A 17012-nucleotide genomic window follows, 5' to 3' on the forward strand; every position below is an offset into this window, starting at 1 on the left:
ACGGAGGTTTTCTTTTTTATTTGGACCGCTTTAGACACTGGGGCACAACTCTCACAAAAAGTGTACAAAATCGCGGTAGTAGCTCACCTCTTTTACAGTGAGTGTCCTCGGCGGAAATGACAGTGTTCTACAGTGAAAGCACTGTTGTAGAGACTTTGGACATCTACAACGCAAAGTGAGCTGACTGTTCTTCGATGTCTTTCCAAGTGATACAACTTCACAAAACATGCAAAGCTCTCGTAAATACTTCAATCAGCGCCATACCTGCACTACTACTGGTTGCCACCTCGACGCTTCACGCTGCGAAGACTCTCTCGTAAATACTTTACTCAACGCCATACCTGCACTACTACTAGTTGCCACATCGACGCCTCACGCTGCGAAGACTCTGATCGAACAACCGCTTCTCTGCAGCCGTCGGCCTTGTGCGCTTCAGCGTATCTCGCGAATGCCACTCAGACCAGCATGCAGTGCAGATAGCCTGCTTGCATGTACCACACAACTGGACTTGTCGAGAACCTTTGCGCTTTACCTTCATTTTTCCGTCCTTCATGCCCCTTAGAGACCATGAGCATAATACACAGTATGTAGACGTCCCTGAAACTTTCTTGTGCACAATACGCCTATTAAGCCTACGCGCTTTGTGCGTCCCTATATTATATCTGTCAGCCGCCTTGCGTCTAAACATAGGTTTTATAGACTCACTCTCGATCTCTTCTTCAGTCCCAAACTCATCGTCTTGCTTGGCATGAAAAGTATCGACCCATTCCTTTGCCAATTGCCTCGCAAAAAAGCCAAATGACTCGCATTGCGTCACTTTATGACGGAGAGCAGAGTATCCTCTGGTTGGCAGCGACGAAACCTCTTGAACAGTAGGTAACAATTTTAAAGACTCAGCTTTGTGAAGCCTGTAAGCGACTGCTGCATTATTCACCTGCATCGACAGAAGTCGGGCAATAATGGATACGACAGGGCATTCGCTCATGTTACTCCTAGCCAACGTCTTCACATATCTCGAGATCACATCCACTCCGCCCTTTGGATTATTCCAATAAACTGCTGGAGTTAACCGAATCATTCGCGCAGGGGGGATGGGCTCTCCCCTCGTGATAACTTCGTGTCTAATAGCCTGACTAAGTCCATAGTAGGAAACAAAGCTGTAGAGGTCAGAAGCATGAGTGTTCTGCAGCAGAGCGTCATACTGCTCTGGAACGCGTTCAGATCCTTCCCCGACCCATTTGAACGCTGCTGTGCGCACGCAGTCTAAAGCATATGTATAATTATGTCGCATATGTTCTGCAAAGACGATATGACAAACATAAACAATGCCACCTTTCGTAATAGAACCCCCAGTCCCTACGACGAACAGGACATTGTTCACGCCAAGAGTGGCAGCGTGGTGAAGGACTTGAGCCCTGTACGCAGGCGTGCCAACCAACTCCTTGAAAAGACCAGTGCTTCGGTCGCTGGTTCCAACATTTCGAAGTGACACCACGGGGCCATAGCGTGCACGGAGAGTAGTTGCACTCTCTACGGATCTGACTGAGGTCATCGTTTTCACTTCTACAGCGAAAACATTTAAGTCACCCTCTTTGTTCTCTGCAGCAAGTACAGCATCCGGATTGTCTGCAATCATATCACAACGTAGACTCTCCACCAGACCTGTGCATCGGATATGCTTGACGTCGCACGCAAATTCAGTGTCCCAGATGTAGCTCGAACGGCCCGCTGCACACATGTATGCCCCGCCAGAAGTCTTCATGAATTCAGGGATAGCTTCTACGATCTTATCTTCATTCCTTGTGCCCTCTCGCATGCCGGCAGTTGCGATAAGTGGCTTCATCACCCAGGCGTGTAGTGACGCGTCGCGCAAGGCATGACTCACCTTGGCTGCAGACTGTATTAGCAGTTCCTCAGGGCTTGCATCCTCCCGCTCACTGCCATCTAAGTCCACAGTGTCCGCGGCTACGTCTATCTTTAGCTGTCTAACAGCAGCCACTAGGCTCGACTTTGGAACACGGCCGTCAAGGGCTCTGTCAAAGACTGCCAGAATTTCCTGCAGGTCACTCTTGGTAGAGCTCGTAATTCGCGTTGCGGACATGCCTCTAAGTCTAGCAGCCACTGTCCTGCGTGAAGATGTGACAGGCAAGTCCGCCAGCCGTAGCCCAAAGACGGCAATGATGCTCTCCCATTTCATCTTGATGTGCTCCCGTACCTCCTCGACTTCCTCACTGAGGGCCTCTGTACCCGGAGTCAGAACGCTCCCCTGCAACAACCATGCCAAACCATTGATTCTCGTCCCATAGTCTCGCGCGATTGCTTGAACGAAACCAAAACTAGTGCGTGACGTAAATCTGAAGGCCCGGAGTAAGAACCACACCGGGTCCTCGGATTGCAGGTACGTCAGACACCGCACTTGAGCAAGGACCTGTTGCACTCTACTCTTTGCACTTACGCGGGGGATGGCATGACTACTGGATCGAGTGGGCCTCTGAGTAGACACAGCAGTTTTCCATGGCTCATCGTAGACAATTAATGCTGCCTCAAGTTTCCTCACGGCAGACTCCGCCCGGTAACTATCGCGGCAGACAATTGTGAAGCATCGCGAGGGAAACAGGGCACCGTTATTGTGAACCAACGCCGCGATCCTTCCAGAACAACTCTCGCGGTAGACGCAAGCTTCTACAGCGCGTAGATTAGAAGCCCTGCTCGAACTAGGTCCCTCTTTTAGTCGTGCTGTGTACACAGCGCGACAACCTCGTTCCGAGACAACCATACCTCTATGGCGGCGAGTAATAGGCCCATCTCCGAACACAAAAGGGAACCAAAGGTCCCTTTTGTGTGTTCCCAAAAGGCTTGCTCCGAGGACATCTGAAATGAACTCAATTGTAACTTTTGAGTTGTAACCTCTGTCCGCAGCAAATATTGCCCCTGGCATGGGACGCAGAGAACCCGTCGTAGATACCCCCTGTAAAAGCTGAACTAGTCTTTCCCAAGTGTGGATGAGCTTCTCTCCGCTGCGGGTAAAATGACAAGCGAGGAAGAAGGGGTTTAGAGCCTAACAGAGAGCGTTACCCACAGGCCCCAGTCCCTTTTTCGGGTTGTTGTGTTGGCGAAGATATGTTAGTTCTACGACAGATCTCGACGCCATTCTGAGGTGGTCGTCATCAAGGGAGAGCACAGTAGCTCTCGGAATGTACACTAGGTCTCTGTTAATTGAAGCTGTCTCCGCCTCGATCTCTGTGATCAACGTCGTTGCTCTGTTTGCGCTTCGGCTCCAACCAGTCGGAGAGATGTCTTAAGTACCGCGACGATCTTTTGCACCACTCAAAGCCGCCCAGACTTGATGATAGCGCTCTGCTTCTATCCCCATCTGAAAGAAAAAGTCACCTTGCGACGCATCGCAAATAGTAGAGGGGGACTCGTCATAGGCAGCACACAATACGTGAATAATTATTAGACCTAGCAACTCCTCCTTGGACGTGCCCTTTTGGCGATTTTGGTGAAGCACCCTGTTGGCTCCGTAACTGAGCTTCTCTAGGAGACAGTCAGATACGAAAGACTGGAGGCAGCTAAGTGGAGTGACAACATCCCTCTCTTTTGCAGAGTCATCTCCCAAATCCCCGCGGCCTACAATATCTGCCTTAACCTTTCGAAGCACATCATGTGCTTCTTCTAGAAATCGGTGTTCGAGAGTGTCGTTAACATCGTCGACACGGACTGTGACTTCAGCGAAAGGGCTCTCGTAGTGCCACATGGGCAGCCCTCCGTGGCGCTGTGCATTTTTCTTTGCCTGAAGGTCGTCAAAACTCATTGCAGATCTTAGACAGCGCTCCTCCTCCACATGGACCTCTTCCCATGGCCCAGCAGAGAATCTCTCACCGTTAAAATCATGAAAAATGCGGCTGTGCAAATCTTCCCATAGAGGAGCTCCAGACTCTCCCCCGCTCGCACAGTACGATGTCATGTTTTGAGAGTGACGCAAGCTACGAATCTCTTGATCAGAAATAATCTTCTCGCCATCCGAAAAATCCTCAGAGTCTTCACTTGTATAATGCGAGAATAAAGACAGACAGCTGTTCTGTGAGAATGCTTTGTCTGAGGTGTCCACCGAATCTGAATCCTGACTGTCCGATGAAGGAATATTTCTCAAAATGGACTGGCAATGACCGAGTTGGAAAGGGACAGAGATTCCATCTTCTTCTTCAAAGGCTGACGGAGTTATACTGTCCAGATTGACGGGTGCTGGAGCATTGCAATTTGAATCATTATTGTATAATATATCTGATCTGTTCAGGCGCTGACGACCTGTGCGAGCTGCCGCCGATCTGTCGACCTCTTCGTTGTTTTCTCTGATTAGTTCTGAGGATTCCACAGGGGCTGAGCTGATTCCAAGCACAGGGACACGCAATGTCGAGGGAGCTAATGCATCCTGTTCAACAGCATCTGACTCGCTAAACGCGATTTCACTGTCGGCTTGCAAATCTTGGTCGACGACAGGCACTGCCTGACGGTCTGGGCTGTGCAGATCAAAAGAGATGTTTCGTCTCTGCATATCCCAATACATAGAAACAGCCAGAGCAGCGTCTTGAGAGCAGGAAAGCCGGTTGAAGTGGGAGAACTGTGAGACTACAGACACTTTTCGAGAGGAGGGACACTGCCAAAAGAGAGGTGTATGCAGACAGTGTAGCACTGCCCTATCAACATCACAAAATGTATCCAGAAAAAAAGGAAGATCTCACTGTCAATGGGAGTTCTGTGAAGGTTGAGGGCGCTCATATACGTATGCTCACAATGAGTGTACACACTCTTCAACCAATCACAAACCGATGGAGAGTTCTGAGAGGCGAAAGGACGGTGTTCTATTCGTGGAAGGGCACTGTACCATAAAAAATATACTAGAACGTCACAAACTTTTGTGAATCCCAAAACCGTCACCAACCGGAGCACAGGGTTAAGGAAATAGTGCTCAAGATAGCTTTTTGAATGTTCAATTTATTTGAAATATTTTTGCAAAAAAAGCTGTCCTCATATATTATTTCCTCATACAGTATTATGAGAACAAGCCTCGGTCGGTCGGATAGACACTACTGTAGCCGTGCTGCATGGGCATACACGAGGGAGAATAACTTTACTGTTATTCTCCCTCGTGTATGCCCCTCTGTATGCCAGCGTTCAATGTCATCAAGAGGATTTTATTGGAAGGCGTTCCGCCTCCCATCCAATCATGAGGGTGATATGCAATAAGAACAATGAGAGAACAGGGCCACTTGGCCATTTCGCAGTGGGCACATTATTTAATGCGACGCTGGCTTCGGATCGGAGACGACGGCGGGATTCCCTCGATCGCAGTCTGCTGAACTGATAGCGCAGATGGTGTTCGACTCTGGGGAAAGCAACAAGCCTCACCCTATGCGCACGATCCCATCTGGACCTGTTGTGAGTCAGAACAATATCGTTCTCACCTTTCTGTCCTTCCTCTCTCCCAGACGCCAACGCGGGCAGTCTATTGCACTCTTGCATGTGGCGAGCCTTTGATAAACGCGCCGACCACCCTGGAGCCGTTTTTCGTCTGTCTCTATCCGATCGCGAAACAAGCAATTGGAAACCATTTCGAAAGCTTCAGGGTACTGCGAAAGCGACCTCCCCGTCATTGTTCCGCATTCAATGGGGCCAACATCAGCCCGCTCCGAAGCCTTAGACTCATCCGATGAACCAACGCCCCCAAAACCAGCGGAGTCCTTTTCGTCTCTTCCCTTCGCTGCTAAAACTTACACGGCAGAGGGCTTATTAGATTCACGATCGGGGAGAGATCAAACGGTGCGAAAGGTGATTGTTGGTCGTGGAAAATCATCAAGCACTGAGGCACGCATATCAAACACTTATGCCGGTTCGAATCTCTCTGTCACATCTTCACACTCCAAGAATGGCCCTGGCCCGCATGACAACTCCCAGCCTGCAGCATTCGATAGAAAACTGAAGACGGATGTTGTTGACACCTCATACAAACCCGCCAAAGCCGCTTATTCGCCAGAGGGACGACCTGGACCCACCATGGGCATCTACTCGACGACTGAGAAGAAGACGCCGAGTAGAATGGATCTGCGAAACGAGCCGGATGCCCATGCTGGCCCAGCACCCGGTTCATCGCCATTGCAGCCGAGTTCATCGCACAATGCCGGGAATGCGAGTTTCACAAGTACGCCTCTGAACTTGAAAGCAGATGGGAATGCCAGGATGCGCCCAGATGATTTTTCGGACAATGCGAAAACAGTTTTGTATCGTGCAGTTTTTGTGGTTCCTTCGAACCATCCTACAAGCGCAAGGCGGATACGAGTGGCATCAAAAATGCTGCGACATCAATTAGATACATTGTGTAGGTTGACTCCGTCTACATGGGCAGAGCCATTCCGGATATGCACAGGCTCTCTCGTTTCCAACGTTGCAGTAGTAAGCGGTATGTCTTTCAGGCCTATTACGGTCCAACCTTTTCCAGTTAGGACACAGCATTCATCCGAAATTCGTTTCAAGATCGACATGGCGAGCAACCGCCGACTGCGAGTGTTCCGTTTACACCAGGCCCTATTTTGTACTGGATTCCCGTCGAGGGAGAGCGAGGCCAAGAACAAAGCTTCGATGCTCTTATTTTCCTCTGACAACATTTCGACGCACGTGAAAACGACAACTGAAGATGCAACAGCAAGGCCCACAGAGGAAGAACGAAAAGCGGCGGCGAAACCCTCAATGCCGGGAGATGTCTCTGGCAGTATTGGTCGGGTCATTCCCCGTCAAAAACCCGAAGCCTTGCCTCGGATTTCGCAATCGTCTGCACATAAAATCCGTCGGACCGAACCCAAGCTTTGTAGCTCTGAAGTTTACGCTACCAGTCTGAAAGGGCAGGTCGTGACGGTTTCACCTGCTACAGGCAAGGGCAAGGAGAATGTCGTAGGCCACCTAAGCAAGTCTCGTCCGGCATCTACCACCAATCTTTTCAATGTTAAACACCAGAGGGCAAGCACGATTGCTCAGAGAGATCGTCCCGATGTGTCTTCAACACCGGGAAACATGACTACCACGAAAGGGACGATTCCAGTGCCGGCGAAAGCAATCGTAAATGGACCACGGCCGCGGCGCCCGGCGGACTCATCGCAACTCACACGGCTCGACCGTTCACGAGAAAAATCACTACCGGCTCTTGTGCCCAAAGCTGCTTCGAGGAACCGAAGCGTTCAGCAGTGCCGTCCTCGCGGCCAATTCCCCGTTACAAGGCGGGCAGGTTCAAAGCGTGTCCTTCCTCAGTGCTGCATTGATGCACAGCTTCGAGCTGCAAAAATCGCTCGCGTTTCTAGCGAAGCGAGAGCGCGTCGTACAGTAGCGGCATCACAGCGTCTCAAAACAGTGGACGCTCGGGGGAAGTATCAACAAAAGGAAAGGGCAGTATCTAATCAGACGAAGGAAAGGAAGTGCGTTCCGCTATCCTCGAAGGCAACTTCGCAGATCGCAGTATCGAAATCCAGCAGCAGTTTGCGGAATTCTCCGGCTCCGAAGCAACCCGCCACGAAAGAACGGAGTTTGGTGGCAAGTCCACACCGACCGGACGTTCCCAAGCTGCTAGGCCCAAAGTGGGATTCTCGTGCAAAGGGTTCGGGAAGTCATTCACCTGGGGCTAGCTCTGCATTACCAGAAAAGGCGCAAGATGGTACTACGGGCAAGTTGTCTCGGACTTCGTCTAAGACACCCCGCGTTGACGGTGTTCGGAAAGCTCAAGCACAGACCAAGACACAGGTTCCAACTAGAGCGTCAACCTCACCGCAGCCTCGGATTAGTCCCAGAGAATCATTTATTGGAAGACACTCTGGCACAGGAGCTGCGCAAGCTGGAAAGCGCACGTTTGTGAATAAAGAGACGCAGCCGAGAGCACAAAGCCTTCGCCAGAACTTGATGTCCCGTTCACATGAAGCTCTTTCCACCAAAGCACAGGCCGGAGCGTCTGCATCCGAGAATCATAGCACCACCTCGCCTGACGTGAAGAGGATGGTTGGTATTGCGACCCAAAAGAGCGGAACGTCATCGGGAAAGCAGCAATCGCGTGGGCACATCACAAGTATCTCGTCTGGCCTGCCATGTCGGAGCTTGAAGCAAGAGCCCCATGCGGTTGGCATTGGGACAAACGCCTCATCAAAAGTTGATCGCTCCTCGTCCACGACAGCTAATGCGACAAGGCGTGCGGGACATGTTGTGGTGAGAAACGAACCGACGCACACCGATAGTGCCAAAAGTTCTGTCAATTCCAAGTCGGCATGTTTGCAATTGCTCACCACAAGCGGTTCTAGCGCGAATGGCAAAGTCAGCCAGGAGATTTTGCGACGAGGAAGTGTCGATTTGCACGGTAAATCGCAAAACGATCGAAACGGTGATATTAGGGAGAAGAGAAAAAGCTCCGCAGGCACTTCTGCGAAGCCGAAACTTTTGCCCTTGGAAGGAAAGGCAACCGCTGTATCGCCTTTGCCTAGTTCAGTCAAGGAATTGTCCAGCGGACGAAGAGTAGCTCTCCCGTCTCCGAGCATGACTGTGAGTGGGAAGAACAAACCAGGTGCTAGTTCGTCAGTTTATGCCCAGAGGGCGGCAAGACCAACGCCATATTCTTGCCCGACATGCGCGGCTTGCGCACACATGCGGACAAATCTATCTCGCCCAATTGCCCGACGAGTCCGCGTAGACAGTACCCAAAAGGGTGTGTCCACCAAAGCCAAAGCCGATAACAACGTTGCTTTACGAGGTGTTCAAAGAACACCGGCTGTACCTATTGGCGCTCTTGCGGCTGCTGCGCGTGCAGCTGCTGCAGTTGAGCCGACACCTCCGCTACAACCTCGAAGTACGCCTGGCTCTTCGAAGCAGTCATGCGACGAACGAGCATTGGGAAGTACTTCCGCTGCTATAAAACCTAAGCCGTTCCCTACAGCAATCGGCGCCCCTGTCACGAAGAAATTACCGCCCTCTTTACCTGTCGTTGCGAAAGCGGTGCCGGTGTCCTCCGCAGCACCCAGCAAGTCCGTGACGGGGGAAATTCGCCCTGCTACCTCCGACGGTGGTTCTAAGCGACCCTCACCGGAAAAACTTGTACAAAAGCCTCCATCCGCCCGTCAGCTTGCTCCTTCCGTGAAGGAAGGAACCCCCAGCTCAGCACTGACGTTCCCGGATGACACTCACGTTACTATGTGGAACCGAGTGGAACAGAGAAAAATTGCTGGAAACGCGGCACCGCTCGGGAAGAATCTAGACCGTTATTTACAAGGGCACCCTGAGTGTGAGATATACGACAGACAAGATCAAGATTTAATGCGAACGCCTCTGAAAAGAGGGGATCGCAAGAAGAGGAGGGTCAATCCAGACGAGCTAGGGGCGGGTGTCCACGTTGCAATATGGAATCGGACCACGAATAGGAAAGTGGCTGGCAACGCTGCGCCATTGAACAAGAATTTGAAGGCATATCTCGCGAAGCGGCCATATTGTGAGGTATACAACGGGCAAGACGACGAGCCAGAAAAAGCATCTGTGGCGAAAGGAGAAAAGAAGCAAGGAAGGGGAGAGGTCAAACGTGAACCAGAGCTCGAACACCCGGCCCTCTCTAGTGTGATTGCAGGATCAGTAATTGTGCAGTCGCCGGCAGAGGCAGGGTTAGACTCGTGGAGAAATCTGTCTGCAGAGTACGAAGCGCTGGGGCATTCTTACAAAACTGATTTTGACGAAGCAGATGAGTGGATACGTTGGGGCGGATGCGAGGATGATGATGTCAGTCCTATGATTGTGGAGAGCTATGTTGGCGACGACATGTCGGGAACGATCGTTGATGTACAAGATGTTACACCGCTGGAACTTGTCGGTTCAGATGATGCGTTTAGGTATTTTGACGCAAACATGTTTTCCTCCGACAATTTCGAGCACTCCTTGGAGGTCGAGTCCCAGGCGCTAAGTATAGGGAATAGAGCTGAAAAGCAGGTTTAGCACCGTCGCTTTGTGCGAAAGTCCACTGATTGTAAGGGCACCACTGGCGCAGGGGCTGCGAGAGACAACTATCTTTTAGCACCAGGCCATGTAATCTAACCATAACTTGTGATGTGCCGGTGCAACATCCATGAATTGATGAGAAACTGATGAAGAACCCATGCTGGATAGTAAAGAGTAAAGACTGATATGTAGACCCATCTATTGTTGTGCGCCACATCTTCCACTTTTAGACAAAAGTGATTTTTTTTGGGGGGATGCTCGGAAGCGACAGACGAAGTCAGATGATGAAACTGGCCATCCTCCAAGCTGGCCACCCTCCAAGCTGCTTGTCATTCCAAACTGATGTTAGAAACAGAACAACTAGATTCGAAGGAAATGTAGCAGAGCCTCAGAATGTGAGAAAATGAAACAACGCTGCTTAAATCTGGGTGGTGTTGAAGCCCTTACTCCAAACTGTGTCTCGGCGCACAGCACCATTACACTCTATTAGTGTAATAGGTGCTTTGCATCGAAACGAAGTTAACTAGACTCTTGCGTATCATCGAACATGTTAGTTTATGCTAAGATGCATATTGGCACATGAACAGGAGTCCTCGCTCTGCCGTCTTGAAAGTAATCTATTTTTTCTGGAGAAAGTGCATTACTCTTTTTAGTGAATCAGATTCATTCATTCTTTCATACATGCACATACTATTCGTTTGCATGTTGAACTTATTGAAGAATAGATGGAGAAGCTTTTTTTTGGTTCAGACCAGGGATTTCAAGACGTCACACTTCACAAGGGAGCACGTGAACAAAATAGAACTAAGACATTTTTCAAAACCACGAAGAAACATATGTTGGCGCTGGTGCTCAGGCCTTCTCTTTCCTTGGAGCAAACCTGGGCTCTGAAATCGGTGTGTTGCTCACGGCTTCGAGAATACTGTCACCGTGTCATCACTCACATGCGTACGGACACTCTTCATCATTCAGGCATGTCTGGTTCTTGTTTTTCCTCGACACAAACATGTATCCCGATGTCAAACTGCTGTAAGTTTTTGGCAAGAATGGGATATCACCCCAGACATGATATGCGTGCGGTATTTGGCCTTGCGGACACATTCCTTCGCGATAAGGTGACGTGGAAAAGGACTCAAGTGCAAACGCGTACTGAGAAGCTTGCCAGGCAGCAGAGCGATCGAACAAACAGTGGCTTCTTACCGGAATGTGGAGATTCAGTATGGGGGATGCGCGGCACTGAGTACAACGGTTCTCTGTCCTACGTCGTGCACTCGAAGGCGTTCCTGGTGGTGAGGGAAAGGTGTGCAAATTGTTGCCGAACTGGTTTATAAAGCAAGGGGGAGTGCGTGGAACTCTAGTGGCCATATCCAATTTTTCTTGAGACAGGGCTAGAGCTAACCGTCAAGACAATCCTGAGAGCAGAGCTCATACAAAGTGCGCTGAGAACCCAACTTCGAACCCATGATCCTAATTGCTTTGGTACATTACGACGCAGAAAAGGGGGAAACAGTTGTGTACCGGACGACGTCATGGGTAAAAAGGTGAAACGCAACCACTGTACTACACCGTAGACGCAAGAAAGCATGATATTGCAGTGCGGTTTGAAATTCAGGGACGTGTCATGAGAGCAATTATTCTTTAAGAGAAGCACTTTGAATGACTTGGTCCTTGCTAAGAGCGTTGATGATACCGTGTCTGTGTCATTATAGGGAATTGACCGACGTCGACATGTAAGGGGTGTTGCGGGAGGGGAGGGGCGCAGGAAGTTACCGTTAACTCTCATGCCTTTCAGGACTTAAAAAAAAGGTGCAACAGGGGTTGGGCCTTTGTTATGCCAAAAGAGGAGGTGCACGCTTTCAACAGCATTGTTGCCGCCGTTGTGAGTGTGAACCAAGAGATCCGGATGCCGGGGTCCCCCTGACCGCGGGGGGGCCGCCGGCGCCGGTATATTTACTGACTCTATGTCCTATCGTACGTCTATAAATAAGGCTGTGCCTTATTTGCATGTTTGTGTGGAATCGCTGTGTTTTTCGTAGCGGGGCGGGAGAGCAATGCGCGCGTCTTTCCCTCTTTTTGTGTGGAATCACAGTCCCCCTGGCGCGCGTATTGCTTAGTTTCGGGGTGGAAAGTGACTGCCTCGGTGGGTGGGGGGGTGACGTTGAGTCGCGTGCGGTGTCTTGTGAATGTGTCTTTCTTGAGCGGTTTGGTCATCAGGTCCGCTGGCATGTCGTGTGTTGGTACTCGATGTATTGAGATGGCACCATTTTTTGTTGTGTCTTGGAGGTAATGGTATTTGATGTCTATGCACTTCCTTCTCTTTGTGGGCGCTTGTTGGTTTGCCATGCGAGCGGCGGCGGCGTTGTCAATGTGCATGGCCGCCGTTGGCGTGGGGATGCCTATTTCCGACATCATGTTGCGGATCCATATGGTGTGGGTTGCCGCCTCGGCTGCCGCCATGTACTCGGCTTCACATGTACTTTTAGCTACAATGGGCTGTTGTTTGGCCTGCCAGTGTATGGTCGCATTGTGGAGGGTAACAGCCATGCCGGAGAACGATTTTCGCGTGGTCGTGTCATTGGCAAAGTCGGCGTCTGTGAAGCTCGTGATGGTGGGCTGTTGTTTCCGTGATTTGGGGAAAAGTATGCCGTGGCTGCGTGTGCTGTGTAAATATTGCGCTAGCCTTTTTAGCAGTCTCCAGTGTCTCTTGGTGGGGCGTTGTAGTGCACGCGCCAATGCCGCTGTTGCAAATGCAATGTCTGGTCTGGTACTGTCCGCTATGTACCGTATCTCTCCTAGCGCTGTGCGGTATGTGTCTTGTATGGCTGGGTACTGTTCATCTGTGTCTTTCGGTGGATCTACACTGATGCCGTGGAGGTATGGTGTGTCAACCGGGTTGCTGTCGTTCATGCGCAAGTATGCGGTGACGTGCTGTATGTGCTGTGGTTGCGAGACATGGATCCCGTGCTGTGTGTATGTTATGTGCCAGTTGAGGTATGCTTTGGGTTTGCCCAGCCTCTTGATTTGATATTTCTGGCGCAATGTGTTGTACAGCTCGTCATTGAGTTTGGGGGTCGTGGCGGCTGCTAGGAAGTCATCCATGCTGACTGCTATAATGATCAGGTTGTTGTGTGCCTGTTTGGTGAACAGTGATGGATCTGATTTGAGTTGACGGTATCCGTTGTTTCGGAGGTGTTCGTGGAGTCGTGTGCTGTAGGTATACGCCGCTGGTGGGGTGCCGTATATGTTTCCTTTGAGTTGACCGTTTGTGGTTTTGTGTGTGAACGTTCCGTCAAATTTTGGGGGTTGCCATACGTACACCGGCTTTTCGTGTTCGTATTGTTCATGCAAGTATGCTCCTTTTATATCGAGATGTTCAAGGTGCATGTCGTTCGCTGCCGCCATGGCGAGTATTGCTCTGACTGTCGTTTTGTCTGCCATGAACGTCGCTGTCTTGTCCGGGTCATAGTGCGTGTGGGGTGTCATGAGGTCTCCGCGCACTGAGCATCGAGCTTTTCTTGTTATTGTTTTCATGTCCGGCTCGATCTTGTACCTGTACGTCATGGTCATCGGTATGATGTCACGTTTCGGTATGTTGGTTGCTGTTTTGTGCCATGCGATTGCCTTCATGTCGTCCAGCTGCTGTAATTCGTGGTTGTGCGCCGTTTCCCATTCTTTTGCGTCAGGATATTTGCGTGCTTGTGCAAGTGATCTGGGCGCTGGGGTTGTGGTTGTGACTGCCGTTGGTGTGGTGGTCTTGCGGCGTTTCGCCGTGAATGCGGCAGGTGTGGTTGTGCATGGGTCTGTGTTGCGGAAGTACGGTTTAAAGTCGTTGCTGCGCACTTTTTGTTGTCGGCTGGTGTGCATGTTGTAGACTTGGATGTGTGTGTCGTCGATACCGTGGAGGTATCGTGCTGGGTGTGCTCTGAGCTGAAGTTTGGTTTTGTGCGGTTTCAGTATAGGTATGTATCCTAGTTGGCCAAATATGAATATGTACTTCACTCGCGGCGGGGTGCCATGCCATAGGGTGTGCGGTAGGTTCTTGACGGTGTGGTGGTATGTTATGTTGTATTTGTATACAGCGTCGGTGACTGCTTCTTGCCAGTAGGCTTGCTGCATGTGGCTGTGCGCCAACGCAGCTCGTGCACTGTTCATGATGGTCCTATTGATGCGTTCTGCCAAGGAGTTTTCTTGCGGTGTATAGGCTGTGGTCGGTCGAAAGGTGATCCCTCTGTTGGTGAGGTACTGCTGTACGTATGTGGCTGTGTATTCCTTCGCGTTGTCCGTGGTGAGTAGTTTGGGATAGTATCCTAGCTGGTTGGATACGTATTGGATGGCGTTGGTGATGCTGTGCGGTACTTGTGACCTGTTGTTGAGGAAGACTACCCAGGCGTATCTCGTAGCTGTGTCTACAAGTGTCATGAAGTAGTAGTTATTTTGTCTGGATGTGGGCTTGATGGGGCCGCAGACATCCGACGATAGTTGTGTGCCTACTTCCTGTGTGTGGGTGGTGCGGGGGTGCGTGGTTTGCGTTGTTTTGCCATCGATACATCCTGTGCAGGTTAGCTTGTGTGGCGTCGTGTGCAGGGATGCGGGGAGGGGTGGTAACAGTTTGTGTTTCGCCATTATACTGATGGTTTTTGGGTGAATGTGGCCGAGTCGCAGATGCCAGTCCTGCATTATGTCCTTGACGGTGCTTCTTTTTGGTTGGTGATGGGGGGATTGCGCGGTGTTGCGCAGTTGCGGTGTGGCGCGCGTGTGGGGGGCTATGTGGGGTGTGACCGGTGCGGTGGTGCTTTTCTTGTTTTGTTTGTGTTGTGTATGGGTGCTGGTGTGTTTCGGTGCTTTACGTGTTTTATGTGATTTGCCTACAGTGCGTGCTGCTTGTGCTTGAGCTCGCTCAGGTTTGTCCATCACGTACTGTCCTTTGCGGTATGTGGCCGTGAGGACTGGTTTTCTTATGCGTTGGGGTGCGTGCACTATTGCGCGGTGGGGTGTGAATGTGACATGCCCGTAGCGGGTGAGGTCGTGTACACTTAGGAGGTTTTGCTGTATGTTGGGGGAGTGTACCGCCGGGAGAGTGATGGTCTTATTGCTCTGTTTGATTTTGATGGGTCCCGTGTGTGTTATGGGGTGATGTTTGCCGTTGGCAGTTTTTGTTAGTGTACCGGTTGTTTTGCGCATCGTACCATGGGGTTTGGATACGTGCGTAGGATTGGCACCAGAGTCGAGAATGTATGGAAGCTTACCGGTGGTATCGTCGTCGGAGTGCTGGGTAATTGCTTCTTCGAGTTGCGCTATCCTCATTTGCAGTTCATCGATGGCTTGGTCGTGTGCTTCTGTTTGTTGGGGGCTTGGGGATCGCGGTGGGGTGTTGTTTTGGATTGTGTTGGCGTGATACGGGGCTTTTCTTTGCCATTTGTGTGCATAGCATTCCGTGGTGTTGTGCGTTACACTACCATGGTGGGTGCACCATGCTCCGCTCCATCCTGGAGGTTTGGGGTACGTTTTGTTGTCCGGGCGGGCTGATCGGTTGATTTTGCGTGGGGTGTATGTGTTGCGGGGAGTGGCGGTGCGTTGTTGTTCTGCTTTGGTTGTGCGTGGCGTTTGTGTTGCGGGAGCCATTCTTTGTTGCATGATCAGAACCTGCTGGATGTGGTTGTGGAATGCTCTTATGGTGGTTGGGGGGTGGCCGGTCAGTAGGAGGGCGAGAGTGCTGAGGTCTGGGTGCTGTGTAAGTCCCTGAATCATGTAGTTGATTGTGGTTCTCTCGTGATTGATGTTGGGGTAGTTTGCGATTATCATTTTGTGCCGGATGCTCTGGTGTTTGGCTAGATACTCACTGAATTCCTGTCCGGGGAGGAATTTGAGGCTGCGGGCCTCGGCGTCCAGTACTTCATGATTCTCGATGTTGGTTTCGTGGACGTGTGTATTGATCATTTCGCATATGGCGTGTGGTTCTTCCCTGAGGATGGTGGGGGGTAGCTGCGGTATGAGATCGTTGTGTATGCTTTGCATGATGATCGTCCTGAGCGCATCGGCTTTGTCCTGATTCTGTTTGCTGATCGCAGGGTCTTGGGTGGGTGTCGGTGCTGCTTCTAGGAGCGGTTCTGCCTCTATGGTACGCGCGTATATGTGTAGGGCGTCGTGCCAGAATGTGTAGTTCGATTTTGTCAGGGCGGGTAGCGTGGGTTGTTGTGTTGATGAGGTCATAGTGTTGTGTTTTTGCGGTTGTGTGTCGTGATTTTCTGCCTCTGCTATCCGTGCTGATTCGTAGAGTTCGTGCGTGAGTTGCTCTTGCTCTCGGGCGCGGTTACGTCGGGTCGCCCTTTGATCGCGGTCTCTCGGTTTTGCCGTGGTGGCTGGTCGTGGTCGGTCTGGTGGTGAAGTTCAGTGGTCGTAGGTGCCCATAACCTGTGAACCAAGAGATCCGGATGCCGGGGTCCCCCTGACCGCGGGGGGGCCGCCGGCGCCGGTATATTTACTGACTCTATGTCCTATCGTACGTCTATAAATAAGGCTGTGCCTTATTTGCATGTTTGTGTGGAATCACAGTGAGGGGGGCAGGATTGGGTCCATTCGTATCGGGCGATCTGGGTTTACTGATCGTTCGCCGTTGCCTGGATCGCGCTACAGCAACTCGAATTGCTGTCGGCAGCACCGGCGAGGGTAACATTACCGTAGAGAACATCCACGTTGTTAGTTTGTTTTAACATTGTTAAAACACCGGCAACTGGCCTTACGTGCTTCATACAGTAGAGATAGGATTGTTCGCAATCCTATCTCTACTGTGAGAGGAAAAGGGACTCTTGCAGAAGGGTATGAAACGCGGAGGCTATGGATGCAACGGATTGGCTAGTGAGGAATGTGACAGCGATGTAGGCATGGTTGGACAGAAATTGAGATTGCCTCAAGAGAAATGTGATGCGGTGTGAAAAAGGCGCTTCAAGGCTCTCGCTCTCCTGTGAATGGACGTTTAATGGACAGTATTAAAATATCGAAATTCC

The 17012-nt window shown here is 50.9% G+C and overlaps 3 protein-coding genes; 1 reads left to right on the forward strand and 2 right to left on the reverse strand.

Annotated features, from left to right (window-relative positions):
• Positions 1–310: 310 nt before the first annotated feature.
• On the reverse strand, positions 311–1552 carry CHC_T00003108001 (hypothetical protein). XM_005714169.1 is given in 2 exon segments: positions 311–352; positions 353–1552. 1 exon segment carries the CDS (start codon positions 1550–1552, stop codon positions 353–355), a length of 1200 nt encoding a protein of 399 aa, XP_005714226.1. The 3' UTR covers positions 311–352.
• Positions 1553–1637: 85 nt separating this feature from the next.
• On the reverse strand, positions 1638–4779 carry CHC_T00003109001 (hypothetical protein). Its single transcript, XM_005714170.1, has 4 exons — positions 4743–4779; positions 3399–4629; positions 1735–3017; positions 1638–1678 (listed from the first exon to the last, which is right to left on the reverse strand). Exons 1-4 carry the CDS (start codon positions 4777–4779, stop codon positions 1638–1640), a joined length of 2592 nt encoding a protein of 863 aa, XP_005714227.1.
• A 1680-nt stretch (positions 4780–6459) lies between these two features.
• Positions 6460–10206, forward strand: CHC_T00003110001 (hypothetical protein). XM_005714171.1 is given in 2 exon segments: positions 6460–10005; positions 10006–10206. The coding sequence occupies 1 exon segment, from the start codon at positions 6460–6462 to the stop codon at positions 10003–10005; it is 3546 nt and encodes a 1181-aa protein (XP_005714228.1). The 3' UTR covers positions 10006–10206.
• Positions 10207–17012: the final 6806 nt, after the last annotated feature.

Source organism: Chondrus crispus, genomic scaffold, assembly GCF_000350225.1.
Source record: "Chondrus crispus Stackhouse genomic scaffold, scaffold_173, whole genome shotgun sequence".
In the NCBI taxonomy this organism is placed as follows: domain Eukaryota; phylum Rhodophyta; class Florideophyceae; order Gigartinales; family Gigartinaceae; genus Chondrus; species Chondrus crispus.

Coding starts and splice junctions, on each gene's coding strand:
- CHC_T00003108001 (XM_005714169.1), bottom strand. CDS start 1,552: ATGACCTCAGTCAGATCCGTAGAGAGTGCAACTACTCTCCGTGCACGC.
- CHC_T00003110001 (XM_005714171.1), top strand. CDS start 6,460: ATGTCTTTCAGGCCTATTACGGTCCAACCTTTTCCAGTTAGGACACAG.
- CHC_T00003109001 (XM_005714170.1), bottom strand. CDS start 4,779: ATGAGCGCCCTCAACCTTCACAGAACTCCCATTGACA. Junction 4,630..4,742: donor TCACAGAACTCCCATTGACA/GTGAGATCTTCC, acceptor AAGTGTCTGTAG/TCTCACAGTTCTCCCACTTC. Junction 1,679..1,734: donor TTCTGGCGGGGCATACATGT/GTGCAGCGGGCC, acceptor TGCGACGTCAAG/CATATCCGATGCACAGGTCT.